The sequence below is a fragment of the Arachis duranensis genome, chromosome 3 (genome assembly GCF_000817695.3).
Source record: "Arachis duranensis cultivar V14167 chromosome 3, aradu.V14167.gnm2.J7QH, whole genome shotgun sequence".
NCBI lineage: Eukaryota > Viridiplantae > Streptophyta > Magnoliopsida > Fabales > Fabaceae > Arachis > Arachis duranensis.
Window position 1 is genome coordinate 124,875,987 of NC_029774.3, and position 26,116 is coordinate 124,902,102.

The 26,116-nt window shown below is 34.1% G+C and overlaps 5 protein-coding genes across 6 annotated transcripts; 4 read left to right on the forward strand and 1 right to left on the reverse strand.

Moving 5' to 3' along the window:
• On the forward strand, positions 1-4,955 carry LOC107481333 (polygalacturonase At1g48100). Its single transcript, XM_016101613.3, has 7 exons — positions 1-442; positions 1,828-1,959; positions 2,394-2,621; positions 2,748-2,792; positions 2,883-3,090; positions 3,801-3,991; positions 4,268-4,955. The coding sequence occupies exons 1-7, from the start codon at positions 53-55 to the stop codon at positions 4,658-4,660; spliced, it is 1,587 nt and encodes a 528-aa protein (XP_015957099.1). The 5' UTR covers positions 1-52; the 3' UTR covers positions 4,661-4,955.
• Positions 4,956-6,365: 1,410 nt separating this feature from the next.
• LOC107481332 (1,4-dihydroxy-2-naphthoyl-CoA synthase, peroxisomal) lies at positions 6,366-9,560 on the forward strand. 2 transcript variants are annotated; one of them, XM_016101612.3, is made up of 10 exons: positions 6,366-6,785; positions 6,862-6,984; positions 7,381-7,482; positions 7,678-7,716; positions 8,003-8,101; positions 8,232-8,279; positions 8,414-8,509; positions 8,906-9,028; positions 9,251-9,367; positions 9,404-9,560. In XM_016101612.3, the coding sequence occupies exons 1-9, from the start codon at positions 6,492-6,494 to the stop codon at positions 9,365-9,367; spliced, it is 1,041 nt and encodes a 346-aa protein (XP_015957098.1). In that variant the 5' UTR covers positions 6,366-6,491; the 3' UTR covers positions 9,404-9,560. The 2 variants fall into 2 exon arrangements, with proteins under 2 accessions (XP_015957098.1, XP_015957097.1); XM_016101611.3 differs by having other exon boundaries at positions 9,251-9,560.
• A 745-nt stretch (positions 9,561-10,305) lies between these two features.
• LOC107481330 (ADP-ribosylation factor 2) lies at positions 10,306-13,339 on the forward strand. Its single transcript, XM_016101610.3, has 7 exons — positions 10,306-10,425; positions 11,051-11,220; positions 11,618-11,688; positions 11,792-11,911; positions 12,317-12,435; positions 12,538-12,619; positions 13,061-13,339. Exons 2-7 carry the CDS (start codon positions 11,073-11,075, stop codon positions 13,064-13,066), a joined length of 546 nt encoding a protein of 181 aa, XP_015957096.1. The 5' UTR covers positions 10,306-10,425; positions 11,051-11,072; the 3' UTR covers positions 13,067-13,339.
• Positions 13,340-15,135: 1,796 nt separating this feature from the next.
• LOC107481328 (pantothenate kinase 2) lies at positions 15,136-19,924 on the forward strand. The gene is made up of 10 exons (XM_016101608.3): positions 15,136-15,378; positions 15,835-16,044; positions 16,648-16,694; positions 16,877-16,993; positions 17,456-17,575; positions 17,670-17,764; positions 17,852-17,945; positions 18,097-18,228; positions 18,709-18,821; positions 19,129-19,924. The coding sequence occupies exons 1-10, from the start codon at positions 15,294-15,296 to the stop codon at positions 19,355-19,357; spliced, it is 1,242 nt and encodes a 413-aa protein (XP_015957094.1). The 5' UTR covers positions 15,136-15,293; the 3' UTR covers positions 19,358-19,924.
• LOC107481329 (uncharacterized) lies at positions 19,750-22,592 on the reverse strand. Its single transcript, XM_016101609.3, has 6 exons — positions 22,430-22,592; positions 21,826-21,969; positions 21,591-21,752; positions 21,108-21,230; positions 20,790-20,933; positions 19,750-20,415 (listed from the first exon to the last, which is right to left on the reverse strand). The coding sequence occupies exons 2-6, from the start codon at positions 21,961-21,963 to the stop codon at positions 19,981-19,983; spliced, it is 1,002 nt and encodes a 333-aa protein (XP_015957095.1). The 5' UTR covers positions 21,964-21,969; positions 22,430-22,592; the 3' UTR covers positions 19,750-19,980.
• Positions 22,593-26,116: the final 3,524 nt, after the last annotated feature.

The window sequence follows — 26,116 nt, forward strand, 5'->3', positions numbered from 1 at the left end:
GCTACTTACTTATTCTTCTTTCTTTCTTTCTCACACTACATACGACGAAAAAATGATAGGTGGCTTTAGCTTAAAGAGCTTCACATACATTTTTCTAATTGCAATTCTTATTTGGTGTTCAAATTTTGAGTCATGCATTGCAAGGAGAGGGAGGCATTGGAGGCATAACAATAATAGAGCTTTCTCTTCTTCTCTTATGAAGAAAAAAGTCAAGAATTATGGTAATCATAATAATAATGGTGGAGGCTCAAATTCAAAACCAAAACCAAAGTCTACTCCACCACCATATAAAATCACTCCTTCATTACCACCACGAATTCCCAACCCAGATTACCCTCCAAGTCCTCCAACAAAAGGTTACAACAATGGTGGCTCTTCTTCTACCACATTTAATGTGCTAGATTTTGGAGCTAAGGGTGATGGAAATTGTGATGATACCAAGGTAATTAACTTACTCACTAACTCTTCAATCTCATTACACTGAGCTAGTGCCTTTGTTACTAGTAAATTTTTATATCACTAAGTTTTTTCAGGGGAATGCATTGTTATGCCATGAAACTTGATGGGAATCTTTATGTTGCTTAAGGTTTTACGCATGCTATATATCATCCAATTATATATTACACGTTAACAGAAATAATTACTTTTCAAAAACAATAATGGTCGTCCAAAATTTTACTTTGTTAATAAATCAAAATTAAATTCTTAATTTAAACACTTAAATTTACATATTCTATATGGACATTTATTTTACTCCATCCAACTTTAGTGTGGTCCCGCTCAAATATTTAAACTCTTAGTTCTTTTACTATTAGATTGGTCCAATGTCTATAAAATATATATAATTTAATTTATTTTTAATATATTTTTTATATTTTAAAATAATTAATTTTAATTTAATAACTAATTTTAATATATACCTAATATAGTTGTACATAAATACATTATTTAATATCATTCAACATTAGAAAGCAGGGGAGTTCACTCACGAGAGAACATTTGGTTAATGAAGACAATGTAAGAATCTTTTTTTTCTCTATAATAAATGTTAATGATTATGTGTGTGGTCTAATCAATTTGAACGGCAAAGTAATATTCCATTAGGAGCAACAAGAAAGGTTTGTCCTTCTGTCCTTTTTGTTTTGGGATGTTACTTTGGAGTTAACAATTTGCAAATAAAGAAACTAGAGAGTCATAACTCATAAGCTTGATTATAGATAGAAAGTTTAAGAAATGAAAAAGAATACACAAAGGTGGGACCTACTTCACAAATGATTCTCGTTAGACAGTTAGGTCACAGTCTCTTAATAAATAAAAATATGTTATTTATGTACTGTTTAACTTTTATATTTTAGATGTTTGATCTTGTTATTATATTAACAAAATTAAATATTTATCTCATTAACTATAGAAATTTAATCTTGAATAAAATAATTTTATACATTAATTTAATTATGTAACGTTACATCAATAAATCTAATTACTTTTTATACTAACTGTATAAATAATAATTAAAAAAAATGAATTAGGAATGTGATTGACTGATTATATAAAATATTTTATTTAAAGTTTGATATCCTATTGCTAAATTTATGGTGTCTAATTATTTTTTTCTTTTTTTTTTCAATGTATCAAATACAATTTTTCTTTTCCAAATAGAACAATTTTTTTTTGCCCCGGAAAATGAGTAATTTATATCACCAAATACTGACCACTTAATATAGTAAATTTTATCTTTAGTTGAACATGTATATAGTTATGATATTCTACTATGGTTGTGGTTGGTGGCATTAAATAAAGTTGCTATGCATTGAAAATGCAATGCAGGCATTCGAAGCTGCGTGGGCAGCAGCATGTAAGGTAGAGGCATCAACCATGGTGGTACCAGCAGATTACACCTTCTACGTGGGGCCCATCTCATTCTCGGGCCCATACTGCAAGCCCAACATCGTTTTCCAGGTACACACAACCACCCCATCAGTAAAGGTAGCTCAGCCTGTGACTCAAACCACAACAAAATTACATTTGCATGTACCAAAACAACCCTCACTAATTTAACATTTTAACATGTCTACTCATCATATACAAAATTACATTTACATGTAAATCTCATATTTTTGCAAATTTCAGAATAATTATATACCAAAGATTAGCAGTCAGCACCACCATCTCTTGGTATTTGTTATTCTATTATTATAGTTTAAAGGTTTATGATAGGATTAAAATAAAAAAAATTCATAAATAGGATTAAAAAATTTTTCAATTAAACCCCTAAATTTTACATATTTTCAATAAAGTCCCTAAATTATATAAGAATTCTTATAGTTTAAAAATCTTATGATCAGACAACACTTTTGTATTAAGTGAGGCTAATGAAGTCATTATTTTGTTAGCTTGATGGCACCATTGTTGCTCCAACAAACTCCAAAGTTTGGGGTGGAGGAATGTTCCAGTGGCTGGAATTCTCAAAGCTAGTGGGAATCACCATTCAAGGAAATGGTGTCATTGATGGGAGAGGCTCAGTTTGGTGGAAAGACCAACCATATGATGACCCTATAGACGATGAAGAAAAGCTCATAGTCCCATTGAACCACACAATGGGGAAGCCACCACCAATGCCAGTAATTACCCTTCTTTAATTTAATTTGCTTTTGCACCTTAATATAGCATCATATCATTTCAATTAAATTCATTCTTCTAAAACTTAGGCTAATCAATTGATAATTTTACTTTGCAAATTCTACTAGGTTGAAAGTGAGCTTGGAGTAAAGATGCCAGGCATCAAGCCAACTGTGAGGACCATTCTATAATATTTCAATTTCGTTTCCATGTTTTGTTGCATTCCAAACACACTCATAATGATTGCAACCTCTCTGAATCAGGCATTAAGGTTCTACGGGAGTTTTTACCCAACTGTCACAGGCATAACTATTCAGAATAGTCCACAATGCCATCTCAAGTTTGACAGCTGCAATGGAGTCCTGGTCCATGATGTGACCATATCATCGCCGGGCGACAGCCCCAACACAGATGGAATTCACCTTCAGAACTCTAAAGATGTTCTCATCTATAGCAGCAACCTTGGATGTGGTAATATTAATAATGCATTTCAATGATTCAGGAGTTATTCCACTTTTCTCATTCATTTGAATAACAGATACTATAAGCTAAGTTTGAGGATATAGAAAAAGACTTGTGAGCAAAAATACCAGTATATTAAGATGGGTATGTAGTAGATACTACAAAGGAACAAAGTAGAGTGAAAACAAAGATTCCAAAAGGAAACAAAGAGTGAAAAAACAGAAGGAGAAAGCGTAGAGTAGATGCAAGTTATATGATCCTTAAAAAGAGCCTGACATTATCTTATCCTATCTACAGAAAAGTTGGACACTACTTAGCAACAAACAATCTCACAACTCATTGAAAATGAATAATCAGCCACATGGCACGTGTCAAGTTCAGAAGCCCAAACAGCATAATCCAAACATGAAAACTTAATACTTTGTCTGTCTTATTAGAAAATAGAGCTTCAAAGATGGTTATGGTCCTGAGCCAAAGTTCTCACAGCATGTAAAACCTTGTTATAAATAATGAATGGACATGGTAAAAGAATAAAATGACAAAACACATTGATCTTCCTATTTACTAAATGATTGAATAAATTGATTGTTTTTTAAGATTTAAGATATTAGAAGTATCTATTTTATACTTCATAAAGCATTTAGGGAGATTACTAAGGTGATGTATCTTACTCTTCAAAAATTGGCTAAGTGTTGTTTCGAATTTGAACTGTTTCGCAGGAGATGATTGTATTTCCATACAAACTGGGTGCTCAAATGTATATGTACACAATGTCAATTGTGGACCAGGACATGGAATCAGCATTGGGGGCCTAGGAAAGGATAACACCAGAGCCTGTGTCTCAAACATTACTGTCAGAGATGTCAACATGCACAACACAATGAATGGTGTCAGAATCAAAACATGGCAGGTAAAATTGCATTAAAATATATAGTCATAATTCCCAAGATTCCTGAATTTAAGGTAAAGAAAAAACATCTGGAGTAACACTTCCAATGTGCAGTAAGCATTTATTTTGTTATAGCCTACTATCCAGTAGTATACCATTTCTGTGTTGTTATCAATTTTGAGTATGATTCAATCAAATCCTGCACAGTTCTCTCTCAATCCATGTACTGCATCACTTCCAAGATCTGAGCTTGATGAAAATGGTTAAAGTCATACTAATTAAGTGACATTTATGCAGGGTGGATCAGGTTCTGTGCAAGGAGTACAATTCTCAAACATTCAAGTTTCCGAAGTTCAGCTCCCTATTGTGATCGATCAATTCTACTGCGATAAAAAATCCTGCTCGAACCAAACAGCCGCTGTGGCGCTAGCAGGAATCAATTATGAAGAGATAAAGGGAACATACACAGTTAAGCCAGTACACTTTGCATGTAGTGATAGCCTGCCTTGCGTTGATGTTTCTTTGACCTCAATCGAGTTAAAACCAGTTCAAGAACAATACCACCTGTATGATCCATTCTGCTGGCAAACTTATGGTGAATTAAAAACTCCGACACTGCCACCAATTTCTTGCCTTCAGATTGGGAAGCCGCCGAACAATCGGATTCAGACAGATCGTGATTTATGTTGATTTATCTTGGATATTATTTCAAAATGGTTAGCAAGTTAGATAAAGCATGTATATTTTAGAAGTTCTATATAATAGGAAATTTTCTTCAATAGGGTAATATTGATTTACTATTGTGAGAGAGTATACTGGCCCTGCTTTTAGCAAGAGGCCAATAATAGTGTGAAAAGCAGCTATGTAACTATGGCATATTGCCTATGTGTGAGCTATTATATTATATATACAAGTGTCAACATCTACAGATGCAACTAAAATATCATATTTTATATAAGTCAAATATTATGAAATTTTAATCCAAGGACAACAAGACCAGAACATAGTAAGCTGTAGAACATCAGTTTCCTGAACTATAGAAAAGAATGACTAACTATATATATATATATATATATACACACACAAATGCAAAATAAACTAATAGAGTTTTGAATTTTAAACTACGCTAACAAACTATCAGAATTTTGAATTTTAAACTTAACGGAGAAAAATGCTCATGCATGACATGAACAAAGAAAGGAAGATGACACCAAGCATGAATAATGGAAAAAACGTCAAATTATATATCGGTGATTATGATGAGGATTTAATATAGAAAAAGCAAAAATATCAACTGCATACAGATGCACTCGTAAATGGAAGCTTCCAACACAAGCTCAAATATCAAGCTGCCAAAAGATTAAGGATAAACTCTTGGTTATAACCTTCTCAGAAATCATGTTTCTTGAAATACAATTTCAAATATTGAAATAAATGCCTCCTAAGAATTCATGTTCAAACAAAAGAAGAGAAGATACCTTCCTCTTTTGTAACTCAGCTCTATCAATGTACAATTTTAGTTAAAAACACAGCAATGCATCAACCAAGCGGTTCTAGTCTTTAGAGTAACTCAACCATGAACCTACTGTGCCTTGGCCCCATAATCAAGTACTGATGAAGCACAAGACTCCATCAACCAAAACTTTTCAGTCATGTATTGAAAAAGCTCTGTTAAAAATCAACGAAGATTCTGTGTTACCACTTACCAGACATCCGCTTTTACTACCTGTCACATCAAAATATTAAATAACAGTGCTATCAAAGGAAGAACTTCCAAATTAATATTCTCAGTTACAGTGATGCAGATCATTTGCATTATTTAGGAAATAACCATAAAAAAGTACTTGCATGTTTTTTTTCCATTCAAAGGAAAGAAAGCATGACGAGAGAACAAAAACGGCTTACTTGCCAGAAATCAAATCAGAATCAGCAACTTTCACCAGAGTTGGATCTCTTCATGAAACAGAGGCTCCAAAATTATGAGTTAAAACGAGAGAAACTTGGTACTCGAATTGGACAGACTAAGTTCCCCTTTTGTAATACTCCGAAGTTAGGTCATCTTCTTCTTGCACTAAAACTGTTCGATGAATTGCCTCACTCACCTGTCAAACAAAATTTCCGCTAACCTACGTGTTCACTCCCTAACAAGTTGCATATCAGAATAATTAATTAATAAACTGATGTGTTAATCTGAATCATTTCACATTAAACACCAAACTCATATGACATATATAATATATTGACTTAGAAATTATTTATTTATTGTTTTCACTTTTCAGAAGCACACACTCTTTTTTTGGCGCGAAGTCAACAGTAACTGTGCCGTTACAGTAACTCTCTTTCCCCTTATCAGCTTATCTTATCCAAAAATTCGGTATGAAATCTTCCAATCTACTCTCTCCCTTTAATTTCAATAAAAGTTAGGGGGGAAAAGAAAAAAAGCACCAATGCTTTATGCTTCCCTTCATTCGTGCATAACTAAGTAACTAACCATAACTTTATCTCTCACAAAAAAGCTTCAATGGCAGAGAAGAAGAACCTGCTTGTACTTAACACCGTGACCAGGAGACTCACCTCCATAGTCAACCACCTTGGTGCCTCTTCTCAATCTGATCGCCCTTCTCTTCATCCCCACAATCAACTCCAACTTGGCCTCTGTGACTCTTCAACTTCCCGGAATGATAGCTACGAACGTGTTCACGGTGATGTTCCCTCCCACGACGTCGTTTGGAGGGTCATAGCTTCCGATGCTGACTCCGACAAGGAGTTCACTGACATCATCTACGAGAAGGCTGTTGGGGAAGGCATAGCCAAGGTTTGGGTTTCAGCTTTCAACTTTTTCAAGTTCAGTTTTATTTTGGATTTTTGTGATTGGGTGAGTGTGGTTGCAGATTAGTATTAATAGGCCTGAGAGAAGGAATGCCTTTCGACCCAATACAGTTAAGGAACTTATTCGTGCTTTCAATGATGCCAGGCATGATAGCTCTATTGGGGTTGTCATTCTTACTGGCAAGGTATGCCTCCTCCCTACTCCAGTGTTTTTTCAGAAATTTTGTAAATTGGTGCGTTGACCTCAAAAATTAAGGTTAATTGAGATGGATTCAGGCCAAATGATTGGGGTTGATGCCCCTTTTGACTAGAGTTTAATTTTGATACACTATTATCCAATCAATTCTACTCTCTTAGAGTCGGATGATCATCATTCAAGTGATTGGTGTTAAAATGAGTTTAATTGAATGTCAGTGTATTGCATCAAATTAAATCCTTCCTTGATTATTTTAAACATGATGCTTCCAGTGAAAAGGACATTTGGCCATGTTGTTGTCACTTTGACATCAATGGAATATTCACATTTTATGTGCAAACTAGTGTGAACTTGAGTGATGTTGATTTGCCAATTTATTTTGTAGGGGACCAAGGCATTTTGTAGTGGTGGTGACCAAGCTTTGAGGACAGCAGATGGTTATTCTGATAATGAAGATATTGGTAGCCTTAATGTGTTGGACTTGCAGGTTTATTGATTGTTGGCATTTTTTTTATGAGGCAATTAGTAGTGTTATTATGCCAATTTGGAATACGATGATAGCTGCGTTCAAGGAACATTTGTTTGTGACAGTTATATATGCTGTATTTATCAAGTTACGTGAAAACCATTTGTCCCTCTCTTTCTCTGCTTTCTTCTTATCCATGCTTTTCTCCCTTTGCAGGTAGTGATTCGCCGCCTTCCAAAACCAGTAATCGCAATGGTACTCTCTGTATACCTACCTTTATGCTTGTACTGGCTTCCTTAATTATCATGTAGTCTTGATACCTTAAACTCATGGTTAATCATATCTTGAACAATAGTTTTTAGATGACTTTTTTTTTCTTTAAATTCCTGGAAAGAAAGAACAAGGTTACTTCAAGGGCCTACAATTCTAGGCCTAAAAAAAATTCAGTTAGTGATACATGTCTAGTTTTGGTTTTGTTTTTGTTTTTTTTTTCCCCTAGAGTCTAGTTATATGCAGACAATTTTCCTAATATTAAAAACAGGTAGCAGGTTATGCTGTTGGAGGAGGACATATATTGCACATGGTCTGCGATCTAACTATTGCAGCCGATAATGCCATCTTTGGCCAAACTGGTCCTAAGGTGCATTGCTAATTTCTTTAAGACACTAATATAAAAACGGAAGCAAACTTATATTGCTCTCCCCTGCACCTGTTTGTAATAATACTCCATCATGAATTTGTAATGTGTTCTATCCTTGTAATCGTGAAAGGTGGGAAGCTTTGATGCTGGTTATGGAAGTTCCATCATGTCCAGATTGGTAAGAAATAAGAATTACATGCTACTTGTTTTACTAACAATTCATCACATTGCATTAGTTGTTAAGGATTGAATGTTTTTTCATGCTAGTGTTTCTCATTTCAAAGGGATAAAAAGTGAACAATACTTAAACAGGTAGGTCCAAAAAAAGCACGTGAAATATGGTTTCTCACTAGATTCTATACAGCTGATGAAGCAGAGAAAATGGGCCTTGTTAATACTGTTGTGCCAGTAAGTTTATTTCTATCTACCCTATTCAAATTATAATAATGCTTATATATTTCAATGTTTAAGAAAAAAAAAACAATTTGATATCATTCAAATATTTCTCATCTATATATTTCCTATGAAATTCAAATATAACTAAAAACTCGCATGGACTTTTTAGAACTCACTAAAAAAAGCAATGATAGATAGACAGATACTCTAGCATCAGCACAGCGCATTTATGAAATGTAATGTTTTTGTTTGGGTGGAAACTCAGGTACAGTCCACTTCACGTGAAGTTGATAACTGGGAGTCGTGAGATGATTTGATTGATTTAACTAAATTTTCATCTAATGGCTCTCAGCTATCAACTTCATATAAAGTCGACTGCACCTGAGTTTTCACCTTTTGTTTGTCTAGCTTGAGAATCTAGAAAAAGAAACGATAAAATGGTGTCGGGAGATACTCAGGAACAGCCCAACTGCACTTCGAATTCTCAAGTCAGCGCTTAATGCAGTGGACGATGGGCATGCTGGACTTCAGGTATATCATGATTAATTTTTTCATCTATTAGTGTTATATGCTATATGCAATTTCTAAAAGATGATTCTGAATGTACCAAGCCTCCAATGTTTTGCAATGATCTATATTTCCTTTAGCTGAATGTGAAGTTTTGGTACTTGGTATTTCTTTTCAGTTTTCACCCTTGGTGTATATATACATGCCTATTTTAATTTGTATTTTCATATCAAATTGTATTCATAGGAAATGGCTGGAAATGCAACCCTGATATTTTATGGCACTGAAGAAGCTATTGAGGGAAGGACTGCATTTATGCAACGCAGACGCCCTGATTTTTCCAAGTTTCATCGGCGACCTTGAATTCTAAAGTTTTCATGTCTATTGATATTACCTTACATTCTAAACTGATTTGCTGTCTCTTATCTCTTGTCCTTAATTTAATTGGTCTTTGGGATACAAAGCTATTATCCCAAATCATTTACTTGTCCTGCTTGTTAAGAAGATGAACCACTCAAATAAATGAGAGCAAAGATCTCTAATTATTTTTTCTTAATGCCTATTCTTGATCCTTGATCTTCTGCATACGAAATTTCTAACAACAAAAATAACTGTTACATGAACTACTTACTTTAATTTTTCTACTTCTTAAATCTCTCACCAGAAGCTTAGAACAGAGGCTTCATGCTTCTGTTGTTTAGGCTTTTAGTTGGGTTGTAAAAGCACCGTTTAATTTGTTTTGGGATAAATCTGTTCTATATGCAAATGCAACCATTACTCAAGAAGGGTTTATTAAGATAATAATTGATGTGCAATATCAATAATTATATAGTGTTCCTCTCCTCATATGGCTTTGTCCATTGAAAAAAGTGAAAAAAAAAACATTGATCTATACATTTATTTATTTAAGGAGACAATGTTCCTTCCATTTTATGCTTTCCAAATTTAACAGGCAATTTCAAATCACTAAACGGACACTTTTGATTGTGTATTTACTTTTATCTTTAACTAAGTTGGGTTAAAGAGGAGTAATAGCAAATAATAAATAGTAAAATCAATTAATAATTAGTGGTGTATCTACCAAAAAATAAAAAAGGAATAACCAGTGGTGTAATTTTCACTTTTGAGTTTTGACAAAGAATCTAAGTCCAATTTTTTAAGGTTGGTTAGTGAATGGAAGCTTCCAAAATCCAGAGTACAAACAGGTATCCAGCCATCGAAGGGTACCATGGTAATTTGACCCAAAACACGCAAATATGTCGGGTACCCTTCGCTCCGGTCTCCGCGCTATAAAAGCCACCCTTGCACCCTCCCAATTAGCGTTCTTCGAAAGCATTCTTCACCCTCTCTCCTTCTCTCTCTCTGTTTATCCTCTCTCATCGTTTCTCTCCCTTCCTTTTTCTGGTTCCAGATCCCTTAAGGTAAACTTCATTTTCTCAGATCGCGTTTCTTTTATCATTTCTGCGTTCTGTTACAATTCGATTTGAAACCTCCGTGACTTCATTTCATTTTCGATATTTTCCCTTGCTTTGGATATCTGTTCTTGCATGAGAATTCTGAGCTGGTTTATCTTTCGCGAATCGCACCTGAATTTTGGCGATCCTTTTTATTTGTTTTTTTTTTCGTTTTTATATATTATATGCTTTGGTTTGTTGTGGTTTGTTCTACATCGTTTGATCTCAGGGTTTCGGGATCGAGATGTTCAGATCCGATCAGGGATTTTCAAAAATTTCATGTTTATTGCGTGATTTTGTTATGCGCAATCTGTTTTGATTCTCCCTTAATGGTTATCTGGTGCTTTTAATGGAAATGCATGTCGATGTGTTTCAATATTTGCTGTTTAGCTTGAGATCTGGCGGAATCCATTGGGATTAGTATGATTCTCTAGTCTGTTAGCGCATTTAGTCTCTTGATTATTAGGTTTGCTGGAAATAACTCGATTCAATTGATTTTTCTTTTATTATTTATTCGGTTGATATAGTTTAGAATTCTACTCGGAGAATAAACAGAGGATGCTAATATTGATAGAAAATTTTGGAAATGTAGGGATCCACAAGCTGAAGGAGAAATGGGGCTCACATTCACTAAGCTTTTCAGTCGGCTTTTTGCCAAGAAGGAAATGCGAATTCTGATGGTTGGTCTTGATGCAGCTGGTAAGACCACCATCCTCTACAAGCTCAAGCTTGGAGAGATCGTTACCACAATTCCTACCATTGGTAAGTTTTTTTCTTGATTTGATCTTGTTACTGTTGGGATTTTGCATCTCATCATTCTTCACTATTGTGGTAATACTAATTTATATGATATCCATTCTCAGCTTAGTTATATAGGGACTTGCTCACATAATCACATGTTGTGATGTCAAATGGTTTAAGCCAAATCATGAATTTCTAATCCATAAATGAACCTTGAAAATGATGATGCAGTTTTCAGATTTCTTTGGTGTCTCCATGGTCATGCAATATATGTCGTGCATTTGAAATCTATGTTGCATCTTATTTTAACAATATCATCTTGTGTTACTTTTGAAAATCTTTTGTGCATAGATGTGGCATATTTCTGGATTTCTATGTCTGCTGCTGCTATATTTTTTATTTCTCTTATTTATTTCAGGGTTCAATGTGGAGACTGTGGAGTACAAGAACATTAGCTTCACTGTTTGGGATGTAGGTGGCCAAGACAAGGTGTGAAATTTGGTTCTCATGCATCTTATAATTTTCTTGATATATCCTTCATAGTTCTCTATTTTGTGTCTTAGAAAGCAATGCTGAAATGTTTTCATTCCAGATTCGTCCCTTGTGGAGGCACTACTTCCAGAACACACAGGGTCTTATATTTGTTGTTGACAGCAATGACAGAGACAGAGTTGTTGAGGCCAGAGATGAGTTGCACAGGATGTTGAATGAGGTACATAGTCAATTAATGAATTTAGTACGGCTTGTGTGTGAGTTTAATGTCAGACAAGTTTGGACCTTTTTTTTCCTTTCCAAAATGTTGTATGTCAGATACTGAAATATTCATTTGACATGTAAGTTATAAAATTTCTTCCTCTATTATAGTTGATATTTTGAATAGTGGAAAGAACTATAACCCTATCTAAGATAAGAGTTCTGATTTATACCATAGTTTGTCTAATAAAATAAATATCCATCACTTATTTGATGCAACTACTATTGTTCATCATGTTTCTCTTGAAACTGGGAAGATAACTTGATATAAATTAGCAGTGGTGTTCTTTTTGCCTCTTGTTCTCATATTCCGGAGATGAAATGATAGAATGTGTGACAGGCCTTTGATTTAATATGCTTTCAGGATGAACTGAGAGATGCAGTATTGCTTGTATTTGCTAACAAGCAAGATCTTCCGAATGCAATGAATGCTGCCGAAATTACTGACAAGCTGGGTCTCCACTCTCTCAGACAGCGCCACTGGTAATTATCTTGATCGAGATGTCCTCTTGTCCAGTGAAAAAAAGGATTACGTATTTATAACTATATCCTGTTGGTTCTAACATCTTTTTGTGGTTTTTTCAGGTACATCCAGAGCACCTGTGCAACCTCTGGGGAGGGTCTTTATGAGGGTTTGGACTGGCTTTCCAACAACATAGCCAACAAGGTATCTATTGATTTCTTTCTGGCCCTCATTATTCTGCACATTTTTATTGAAAAATGACATGTTACATGGATTTACGTTAAATGGAAAGAAAGCATCATGATAGAATATATAATATGATAAATAGGAAGTAATTGACTATTTGGATATTATTATTAGTGATGAGAGGAAAAGTATAATTAAGGGGAAACACCATTGTAATAGAGAAAGGAAATAGTAAAATTTGGTGAACGGTGGTTCATTAGTAGTTTTCTCTTTCACTTGAGGAGAATTGTTCTTAGTTCTTAACTATCTTCTTCATTGTCCTCAAAACACATTCAACATTCTTCTCAAATCTCAACTTAAATACGCTTACAATCATTTAAGTATGTGCTTGCATTGTCCATCTAGTTATGTGGATTTACACTGAAGTTATCTTTTTTGAACGATTATATTTTATTTCAGGCTTAATGCTTGTTGGGAGTCTTCTTCTGAACCGGTGATTCTGGATGCAGGGGTGAATATTATCTAGTTTGCGTTTTTGGTCGTCTTCCGAGACAAATTGGATTTGTGTTCATGTTTTTGTGGTTTAGGACATCTTGATCGCTAAAATTATAGTAGGAATTTGTTTCATGGGATGTCGAATACTTTTGACCTTTCTATTGGGTTTGGATTCAATGTTTATAAATGTAATGGATAACAAAGCAATTCAATGCGCCATCCCATTCTGAGTTTTATAGTTTATTTGTTTGTTATATACCCCATTTTACAAGTGTTTAAGTTGGAGGATTAACAAAAGTAAAACATCTTGCTTTCCTTCCATCACTAGATTGTAGTTGTTCCTGAATGCCCTTGTTGCCATTAGATAGTACTCCTATAGTTCCAGTTGCATCTTTGCATTTTCGCGCCATCTGTCTTTTCTTTTATTAGTTATTAGTATTACTGTTAATTTTGGGTTAACGTACATCCTCCCCCAAATTAATAGCATCTATGATTCGGATGGGAAACGTAAATTTAAGTTAGTTGCATCCTAACGCGAACTAATACTGGACACTACTTTATGATCACTAACCTAAATGTAGAAGCAGAAGGGCGAAGGCCGACTGATAGCCCAATCCTAATATAAATTATGTATGTTCTCGGGTACCCCCAAAAGATTTGTGCTAATTTTGTTTTGCATCGTTGTGTCAAAGGAAACAAATTAAATCAACAAGGAAAATTTAAATCCGGTTGAAGGGTTAATGCGCAGTTCAGCCCACCAGGTTTGTCTGATATATTGATATGTGCTCTTAAGTCTAAGTTGGTGGAATTAATTGCCTGATTAGTTGATGAAAGACGTCATTGTTTTGATTTCACATGGCAGTAGCAATAATAAGCTAGTATTTGATCAAACTGATCATGAAAATAAGCTATTGCTTAGGAGATTTTTTTTTTTATTTTGGGTTGCCCTCGAGTTGATTGCTTAAGAGCACATTTTGATCATGAAAAAGGGATAAACTTTGGGAAGTGCGAGAGAGCGCATCATGGTATCAGAGCCTGGTTAATCATGTGCTTGGGATGGGAATTGAACACAAGACCACTTGGTGAAGCAGGACCTGATACCACGAAAGCAGCCACTCGACCCAAGCATCTATTTTAGTTTTGTGTCGCTGGATTAATATATACATCTGAAAAACAATCAAACGAGGACCCACAACGTCGTTTGGCCATAATATAAAATATGTACCTGAAATTCAAAGGATAATGAATATTGGTCTGATATATGTCAAGGTTTCACGGCGACGCCAGTGTAAAGAAAATAAAACTGCTATCCACTTGGTCACTTGGCTGTATTATATACATGTTGACCCTTCTATTAAATAAATTTTCTGTCTGCAACAGTGCAAAGTTGCATTGGCAAAATAAAGCAATCTTTTATTTGCACTTAAGATAAATAGGGGAAAACGATTGGTGATAAAATATATTAATTTATCATCCTTATTTAAATGATATGATGATGATTTATTTAAGATTAATTTATTAATTAAAAAAATGCTAAATGAATAATATTTTTTATATTGGATTAATACTAATTAATTTTTCATTTTTTTAAATAAAAATATTGATTCCTTAATATTCTTCATTTTCAAAATCCTAGAAAGATAATTTTATATAGGTGTATTATTTTAAGAGATAGATTAAAATTTAATCTAAACTAATTGCTGGTATTTGAATTATATCTTTCATAAAATACTAAAGAGAAGTGTAATGGAACAAAAAAATATATAAAATATATATTAAAATATAAATATATTAAAAATATATAAAATAATACATGTATATATATAAATTTATAATAGCTAATTTGTGTGTATACATAATATTTTAAAAGTATATTAAACAAAATTTGTTCACAAATTTACATTTACAGTACTCTTATAAAAAATAAATAATTTTTTAATTAAAAGTATTCTTAAAAATAATAAACTTTAATTAATTATTAATTAATTACTACAGTTGAGAAAGGGGAAGCTCAACTACTTTTCCGTTCTTTCCCGAACGACATACATATGTTTCAATATTTGTATGCCATCATCATTCATATATATGCTGCCAGAGATGAACCCTTACGAATTATGATCACTCACGTAAAACCGAGGTATGCATCATTCACCTAACAATTTCAGAGCGTGAATCACAAAATCCCCCTGAAAACAAAATGGATCCCAGAAGGGCTGAAACTGGAAAAAATTCGGATCAGATTCAATCTGGTCATGTATATCATCTCGCTTTGGATATTGGGGGTAAGTTTATATTTTCTGTTTTTGAATTTTATTTTCAGAGTTGTTTTCATTGCAATTGAGCTTATTTGGTTTCCGCAATATTGTGGGGTGCACTCGTTTGGATAAAAGTTGCCATCTTTTCGGAAATTTTCTCTCTTTTTTTTTTGTTGTTTTTTTGGCTGCTGATCGTGAATTGTAATGTTCCAATTATATGAACTTGAGTAGAAGATTACATGAGTTTCTTTTGGGAATTGGTGTTTTTATTAACTTGCAATCTAGCTTGCTGCTCAAATTCAAATGTATGAATTTAGTTTGTGAAGGGTGATGGTCATTCTTTACTCTCATGTTTTTCTGATTGATGAATTAGTAATTTCGCATTCTCGAGGGATCTTGATAGCGTAATTTTGGTGAAATTGTCCAAAAAATGTTCTGCTTCCACATGACCTGCATCTTGCCTTCAATAATTTTGTTTGACAGGATCTCTTGCCAAGCTAGTTTACTTCACCAAAAATGATGAGCATATTGTTGGTAGTGAAAAGAAAAAATCCCCGGTGAAGGCTTCGGGGATCTCCAACAGCAGTAGAAACAGTCCTGTTCTTAATGGAAGGCTCAATTTCAAGAAGTTTGAAACAAGCAAGATTAATGATTGTTTAGAGTTTATCAACAGCATGAAACTTCACCTTGGAGGTGTGTACAAAATTGTTGTTCTTTGTTTTTTGAAACTCCGATGCTGTTTTGTTTAATTCTGGGTATTCAAAGTTTATGTGGCTTGTAACCAATTCAATTAGCAATATTTATCAAGTCTTTTAGGGTTTTGATCAGCTAGAATGCTGACCTGAGCTTCCTCACTGGGAATTCCCCCTTCAGTCCTTCCTATTCTTGCTAAATTCTTTTAGTCCTTTTTTAATTTTTTTCCTTTACTTGCTTTCTGCATAATATGTCATAGAAGTCTTAACTGTCTGTCAATGGTACATAGGTAATGAGAAACTTAACCTAAGGATAGCTAGTCTTTGATCAGGAAATTAATCTTGATTTAAGTCTGCTAATGCTAAGGTGGTAGATATGCTTCATAAAATTCAACTTCAGTTTCACTGCAATGACTTACAAACTGATGGATACCCCTCTAGCGCACACGCACAAACACACGCGCGTGTCCGCGCACTGATATAATTCTTACAGGGATTACTACCAAACATCTCAAGTTGTCTAAAACCAATCTTGGGGTCATTCTGAAATTTTATTGCTGCTTAGCTATATCTTTTCAGTTGATTGCAATGGTGATGAATGCAGGTTGTCAGCAGCCAGAAAGTCCTGGAAGCCAGACGATAACTATTAAGGTAATCAAACAAATTAGTAGGATTGAAAGTTTATTAGTAGTTTCCAAAGGTAAACACATACGCCCAAGCTTAGGGAGATATTTCGCATGAAAATATTTGGCTTTACAAAATACTTGATTAGTCTTAAGGCACTTGAATTTACATTATCTAGTTCTTAAGAATGAAAAAGTATTGGTGCAAAGGCCACAGGTGGTGGTGCATACAAATATGCAGACCTCTTCAAGGAAAAGTTCGGGATCAGTCTTGACAAGGAAGATGAAATGGATTGTCTTGTTGCAGGAGCAAATTTTCTTCTTGAGGTAGGATCCTGTTATTTTGAATATTCTCTTATTTGCTATTTAGTCAACAAACAACTAGAAATTCATATTTAGTTTTCCTCCAAGTTAGCCACGATTATTGTATGACTGAATGCTTTAATATTTAGAATCTCTAAGCACTTGTTGTAGAAGTGAATATGATTTCTTGTAATTGCCATATTTGTTGATTTGTTATGTTTTAATATATTTTTCCTTCCAAGTTTATTTTATCTCCTTTTTGGAGCCTTGGGTATACAGTAGGCTTCTTTACTTGTTTGGAGTATGGGTGTGCGACATTTCGGTTTTCCTTCATCAATGATTGTATGGAAATATATGAATTTGCTTGTGATGTTCATTTGGTTTGGGTGGGGCTCGTACGCTGTCTTTTTGGTGTGCTATAAATTAGTTATGCGGTCATGTTCTCTAAACAAAACTCTTGTCCCTCATTTTCTCTTCTTTCAATAGACCATCCACCAGGAAGCGTTTACCTATATGGGCAATCAAAAGCAATTCGTATGGATTGACAAGAATGATCTATATCCCTATCTTCTTGTTAATATTGGATCCGGTGTTGGCATGATCAAGGTAGTTAAATGCAAGCTACATTATTTTCCCTATTGCTTTCCAAATATTTACTGTTTTTTAAGCACTTCAAGTAGTCTTTACGATTTTCATATAGGTGGAAGGAGATGGGAAGTTTGAGCGAGTTAGTGGAACAAGTATAGGTGGAGGCACTTTCTGGGGTTTAGGAAAGCTTTTAACTAAGTGCAAGAGGTTAATTTTTTGTGGTTAAATTCATTATTGATCTATATATAGACTCATAGGATTAACATAAATCCATTAATTTGCATTTTGTTTCAGTTTTGATGAGTTGCTGGACTTAAGTTATCGGGGGAACAACAGAGCAGTGGATATGCTTGTTGGAGATATTTATGGTGGAATGGACTATTCAAAGGTATGACTAGGTGAAGTTTGCGCTTTTTCCTGTTTAAAAAGATAAGACATCATTCTTCTGTTTCATTATTGAAGAGTTTTTGTAAACCATGATTGATTCAAATCAAGAACTGTCTACTGAATGTTTGCTTCCCCCCTCTGATTGATAACAGATAGGTCTTTCATCTACTACAATAGCATCTAGTTTCGGGAGGGCAATTTCTGAAAATAAGGAGCGTGATGATTACAAACCTGAAGATATTGCGCGATCTCTGCTAAGAATGATCTCAAATAATATTGGACAGGTATTCCCCCTTACAGAATTTCTTTTTTGTTTTAGTACTTGGGAAAAAACAATTGATCCTTGGACCATTGCTAGTGTCATTTCATTACAGATATGTTTGAGAAATATTTATTACACATACAAATGAACACAGTATAGTAGTGGGGAAAAAGGTCAGAAACATTGATGAATCTATCTATCTATTTCTTAACTGATATGTTGATAATGATTAAATGACATGTATTATAACAATTTAGCAATAATACCTCTTCCATTTTCTGCATTTGTATCTTCTAACCATTTTTTATCCTAATGTATGTATTATGCAAACTTTGAATGAAAATGTGGATATATTGGATTTATTGGTGCACAATTGATCTGTGCGCATTTTAAATTATGCCTTTCGTAATTCATGCCTCCAGTTATAAACAAGTTCATACCGTATTTATCTGAGGTTGCGGATGTGAAATAGAATTGAGCTATAACTGTTATTTGCTTGTAGATCTCTTACTTAACTGCACTTCGATTTGGACTGAAGAGGATTTTCTTTGGTGGATTTTTTATTCGGAGGCATCCTTTTACAATGGACACATTATCTGTTGCAGTTAATTTCTGGTAAGTGAGACAAAACTTAATGAGTGACATTGCCTTGTCATAACTGATACAGAGCTTCTATATATGAATCATCTTAAAGCTTCTTGCCTATAGTAACATATAAAGAATATAATCTCAAAGATTGTATCGAAAATTATCAAAGCGACTATGATTTCCATTATCCATAGAAGTTACGCGAATTTTCTCTGGTTATTTCATCAACAAAAGCCAATATTTAGCTAAATTGGTATGTTTCTCTGCACATGCAACAACATATAGTAATTTACAAATATTCATTCAATTTCTTTTCTTTTTTTAAATATTGTAGGTCCAAAGGAGAGGCAAAAGCAATGTTTTTGCAGCATGAAGGGTTCCTTGGAGCTGTTGGTGCCTTCATGAGTAGTGACAAACATGGCCTCAAGGAGCTATTGGCGAATCAAAAGGTGGAAAGACCTCCAAGTAAATTGTCCTTTTCATTGGATCAAACACAAGTTCCACAACAAGATGGGGAATTGAATGGAGATGAAAGTATAGAGTGTAGTGTCTATGGAGCTTAGATGAAGCAATTCTTCGTTGCTTGCATCACTTACTGTTGTGACTTTCTGTAATTTAATTCTGTAAAATGGTCAGAAGAAGCTGTAGTTATTGGAATTATACACACTGAAAATTAGAATAAGACAAGTAGAACAACTCATAATAGGTCATGTATCATTTTACACTTCCACTCACGGCATTGTTACTCATTCAGTGAGATCCTTTTCTATTATTTTTTCTCTTCATATGTATTTTGGACAATTTTTAGCTTGAGATCTTCAAACGAATTTTGCCATTGAATGTTGTTATTCAAAATTGTTTGATAATCTACAAGCAGATTACTTGTGTTTGTTGCCACGTCAACATTAGCATTAAGGGCATTAACCCCAAGAGTATAATTAGCCACAATGACTCATCTTATAAACACTTATGACATTAATTCATTAATTGATTATTGAATACATGATACATTGAATTTATCTTTTTCAAAAAGAATGTGGACATTGTTTTAAAAGCTAGTGTGATGATGCATCAAAATAGTTGTCTATCAAGACATGTAAACTAAACTAATATAGAGAAATCTAGATAGTTTTCTTTAAATTACAAAAGAAAAAAAGAAAAAAGAAAGAATCTAATACATGGAAAATCATTTAGCAGCCAGCAGTCTCCTATTGTTTTGCTTTGCATTTTTTCTATGTAAAATCCATCTTTCTTTAATGTCTTTTGTGTCAGAAACAAGGTCTAAACTTTTCCCAGGTTTTCCCTTAGACTTTTTGGCCTCATTTCCTCTAATTCTCGCAGCTTCCACAAGAAGATCATGTATAAGCATCTCAGTCGTCCGGGTTGTGATTCCCCTCAGATACCATGATATAGGAGGTGGAGGAACAATGGCTGGTTGAAGTATTTGTTGCAGGGTCACTTTAGACCCTATTCTTCCTTTGCCTCTTGTGCATGATTTGTAGTCTTCTTTTGTCAGTGGTTTAAAGGGAAAACATATTTCTTCATCAACAAGTAATGGCTCTACTCTCCAACAGCCCTCAAATTTTTTCATGAATCCTGTTTTGATTTGCTTGAACTTCATCTGACACACAATTGAATGCAGCATGTAAGATAGTCATCCTTTGTTGGTTTAGAAAAATACAAAAAATACACTAAATTTTTTAATCATAGAAATTCAATTAAAAATTGTCTCTAAGATATATCTCTTATGTTGAAACACAGAAATTATCTTAAAAACTATACCAAAATAGGGAAAATTTTTAATTTTTTAATCTTCAATTTCTTCTCCATAAGATACTTTTATGCATAATATCTTTTGTTTCTCCTCTGTCTTGGGACAAACCAAACATTATTTCTGTCAGCTAACTTCGGTAAGTCTCTACTTGCCGAAAACAGTTACAAACAACTGATATAGGATCCATCCATCCATTATCTAAAAGAGATGAAGATCCTTACAGAGTGGTCATTTCTGTTTTGATCTACCAAGACATTAATCGCAATGGTCCCGGACCACCACAGAAATCTCCATATGGCTGCTTGTTCTAGTTGAACCACTTGCCTATGACCCTCATCAACCAAAACTTCTCTGGATATCACTTCCTGACAAAGAAAGACAATGAAGTTAAAAATTTCAATTAATAAGAAACAGAATTTTCCAAAAATGGCAGCCTTCACTCTTCAATATTTTTTAAACTTAAAGCACTTTTTTTTTCCTATTCAGAAGTCAGTAGTAACCGATTACATTATGAGGAGAGGAATGGATTAGTGCAGTACTTTGATATTTTTGAAAACTCTCCTATTATCAGGATCTGTTACTATATTATACACTGCATCAGGTGGCAAACCGACATCAACTTCTACGTTGAGGTTGCAAAGAGAGCCTTTTGGAACAGTCACCTGCCAAACCAGAACATTAAATTCATTATTATACTTTGAATGAGAGACATGAACATTGCCATGTTTGTTTCAAACAGCTACTATGCTACATACTGGAATTTTTATACCAAGCTTGAGGCACACAAAAAAGATAACTATTTCGCCTTCCGAAATCTTAATCGAATTAAAGTACTAGACACCTAATTTATAGAATCTTAGATATATCTCAACAAAACTGTATCAACAAAGGAGAATAGCCTCTAAGGATAACAGTTAAACCTAATGATCACCTAAACTGTGAACCCAAGCATCATTTTTACTTCATGAAGAAATCAAAATTTTAGATAGAAAATAACAATTTCTCATTTAAACTCTGTTCACCTTTATCTCAGGTGCCCTATCAACCCAAGAAGGGTTTTCTCTCCACAATTGCAGTTGCTCATTCAGTTCAGCTTCAGAGGCACTAAAAGACTTGTACCCATTATTCTGGACAGATCTCATCGAGTTCATTCCATCCCTCTTTGCTAATCTACTCAGCTGTGACTGTAGTTAAGAAATAATTATGAAACAGATATTGTTAATATTCATGTTCCTAATAAATAATTGATTGACCTACCTTAAGAACATTCTGAAGCTTGTTAGGGATCTGAACAAAAAAAGTAGATATTGCAGGATCCAGTGCCTTAGGGAACGCACTTTTTCCATTCTTGTTGATGTTTAGGCTGAATTTCTTCATCTCTGACTCACCCATCATAAAAACCTGAAATTTTTTTTATTAACATTTAATTAAGCTAGTTCATATTATAGATAACTTACTATAAATCATTAAAGTTCACTACTTGGTGTGGTGATACCAATTTGCATTCGCATAATTTTGCTCTGGATCAAACATAAATTATCACAGGAATTTTAAATGCCTTTCACATAGAGAGGAGGATGTTATCACAACACAAATTGGATTTAAGACCACAATCCCATAACCAAAGCATCATGATCAAATTTTGCAGGAAAACCCTTAGATATTGAACTCAACCCAAATTTTGGAGTAGCATGACCCATAAAAAAAAAAAACTAAAAAAGGGTAAAACTAGCAATTACAAAGAGATAAACAGAAAAAGGATAACTGCTAATCTTATATGGCTACTAAAATGAAACTTAACAGTTATTGCTGAAAGTAATGAAATGAATAAAATTGTGGAAAAGATTCAAAGCATTCTTACAGGGTATATTCCAAGGAGGAAAGCTCAGATCTTAGCTTGGAACTTGGCAATGAAATATGAAAAAAATGGTTTTTTTTTTTTTGGAAAGGGTTAATCTTTATTCAATTTATATTTTCCTATTGTTTATATTTCTGAGAAGTAGAAGTCAGATTGTGGAGGATGAAAGAAAAAGGATAAGTAAGGAAGAACACGTGCAGAACATGTTGTCATCAAAAGTACACTTGGTCGTAAATGATTGGTCTGCTCTTCCATGAAATATTGGGTTTGATGCGTGCTGTGCTTTTATTCCTGACAATATTTATATAATATAGGAAAGTTTTCACATGTGGCAGACCACTTTATTGACATATTAGCTATCAGCTACCAATGGAAAGATTGGGCCATTTATTTTTTGTGGGAAGCATTTGGGCTATGGAGAATTTGAGAAAATAATAGGATCACTTTCGTTAAAGATTAGACAAAATAATTAAGTTGGGTTGGTCTAGTAGTTAGTTCATTAGTCCGCTTAAATAAGTGTTGAGGTTAAAATCCCACATTGTGTATGCAGTAACTAATTGACTAGCGACAAATCCTTAAATGGAGCTCAGTATCGCGACGGATTAGTCATTGACCTGTCGGATTAGGATATACCATAAAAAACAAAAAAAAAAAAGATCAGACAAAATATTATTGGGCAGGAGGATGAATTATTTAAATTATAATTATGCAACTGTAGAAGTTAAGGTAATTGATTAAAAACTAAAAAATAATGGTTGAGTGTTTGGTGTTTTTCTTTGTTATTTTTGTCAATGTTATATTATTAATATATAATAATTTAATGAATGAAACTAGGTAGGTTTAACTTGAAAGTTAATTCATAAATATAGGTTCTATTAACATATATACAAAAATAAATGTTAAGTCATTGTTGCGGTTCTCTTTGATATTTTTGTTACGGTTAAAGACGAATAAAAAGTATATTAACAGATAATAATTTAATGAATAAAACCAAAAAAATAATATTAAGTGAAAAGTAAAACTTGTAAATACTAAAAGTAGCCTGTAAAATATTTTTAAATTACATGTTGACTTATTAATATTCTTCATGTTCCTTTCTCAGTAGAAATATCTCCTTAGTTACTCGTTAGTGTTAAAATTATGTATATGACATTATCATATGTAAAATAAAAAGTTACGTTAGAAAACGAATGAGTGATATTGGAATTAACTCAGTTAACCACATTGCATAAAGTAATGTTTATTTCGAACACATGAACATTGCAATGGCGAAAGAGAACACAACATGATGTGGCTGCAACGGCAATTAACATTAAGAGCTTGTTGATTATAATTAAAGGGATGTTTTAAGAAGATTTTAAAGAAATGATATTTGTAGAGTTATACAAGTTTAAGGACCACACTAAAAGACAAATCAAGTAAAGAAAGCTTTATAATTCCGAGTAGTAGATGAGAGTTTTGCATTACATAAAATAGGATCGGTAATAGAAAAGTAGTAGTATGAATTTAATTTTTAATGAAAGGAAAAAGCTCTACATCCATGTAAAAATATATGAATATTATCCAAGTAACTTCTTTCACATATGTGTTTTTTCATCCTACAGTTGTTTGTTATACACGCGCTTCATATAACTAGGGATGTCAATGGGGTGGGGCGGGGGCGGGGGATGCTTCCCTACTCCCCGTCCCCGCCCCCAGAATTAATCTCCGTCCCTGCCCCATTCCCCGTTATGGGGGGATAATTGTCCCCATCCCCGTTTCCCACATTCCCCGCATTTTCCGCGGGGTCCCATTTTCCATCTCCCTATATTTAACATTCATATGAAAATTATAGTAAAAAATATCAAAAAAATAAAAAAACAAACTAAAAAATATTATTACAAACACACAAACATATCTTATCTAAGATTATAAGTCCAGAAATACAACATAGCAAATCATAGTCCATAAAATAAAATCTTAAAATGCAACTTCCATTATAAAGAAAGCAATAAAACAAAGTCTTTAACATCAAATATTCTTTCATTGTCGGCATAAAACTTCCAACAAACATCTCCATGTTCTCTGTTAAAACAATAGAGACAAATATGTTAACATATAGTGATGAGAATGGAAGCAAACACGCAGACGCAGAAGTGGAGAGGAGAAGGACGCCGTGCCTGAGGAGAGAGAACGACGCGGTGAAGCTGCTAGGGTGACGGCGCAAGAGTGGCCGGTGGCTAGCTGTGAGGGTTTTGAAGTTTGAACAAAGTGGAGAGTGAGTGAGTGACTGGAGTCTGGAGAGTTGGGATTTGGATGGGAATAGAGAGTCAGAGAGGGCGCAACAACAAAGGTGAGAAGGGAATATAGGGTTAAGATTTTTTAATGGGTGAAATTACTAAAATACCCCCTATGTTAGAAATAAAGTAAGAGTATTTAAGTAAGTTTAACAATTCGGGGAATTATCGGGGATGGGGCGGGGATCCTCGCTCGGGTCCCCGCGCCTGTCTCGGGGAAATTTTGCTCCCCATCCCCATCCCCACGGGGAAAATTCCCCACCATCGGGGCCCCATTTGGGGCGGTCCCCGCGGGGATCCCCGCCTGCTGGGGATTTTTGACACCCCTACATATAACGTATTGCGTTTTCGTTCTTTTTCTTTTTCTTCTTTATTTGCGTTCTTCGTCTTCTTCTTCAACCTAATAAAATTCGTCGTTCTCCTCTGTTCGCATTTTTCTTCTTTGCTCGCATTCTTTATTATTGATCTGCATTGAATTCAACGTGATAAGTTCTGTCGTTCTTCTCTTCTTCTTTGTTTTCTTATTCGATCTACACTTCTAAATAGAAACAATGAATGATTCCACTTCAAATAAGTTGAATGAGGTTATTACATTGAGACAGCTAGGGAATGATTGCTGCATGCTATCACAATAATCTTAAACATTGAACAAAGTAAAAGGAGGCCACCGAACTGAACAACATTCATTTGGTGAACCGAAATCATAAAGGCCACCGAACCGAACAATGTACATGTGGTGAATAAATAGTGATCAACTTTCAATCAACAAGAATAGTATTTCTCTTCCTCCTCTTCTTCTTCTACCTAATAAAATTTGTCGTTTTCCTCTATTTCGTGTTTTTCTTCTCTGCTCACATTCTTCATTATTGATCTGCATTGAATTCAACGTAATAAGCTACATCGTTCTTCTTCTTCTTCTTCTTCATTTTCTTCTTCGATATACACTTCTGAATGGAAACAATAAATGATTCAACTTCAAATCAGTCGATTGAGGTTATTACGCTGAGACAACTAGGGAATGATTGCTGCATGCTATCACAATAATCTTAAACATTGAACAAAATAAAAGGAGGCCACTGAACCGAACAACATTCATTTGGTGAACCGAAATCACAAAGGCACCAAACCGAACAATGTACATGTGGTGAATAAATAGGAATCAACTTTCAATAAAAAAGAATAGTATTTTTCCTCCTCCTCCTCCTCCTCCTCCTCTTTCTTTTAAATTTGCGCTCGTAGGTTCTTCTTCTTTCTTCAGTTCAGTGGATAGTGTAACTAAGACTTTGAAAATGGTTGTTACTCTGTTCAGTACTTCTTTTACATGAAAAAATACTATTTTTATTGATTGAAAGTTGATCACCATTTATTCACCATATGTATATTATTCGGTTCGATAGCCTTTATGATTTCGGTT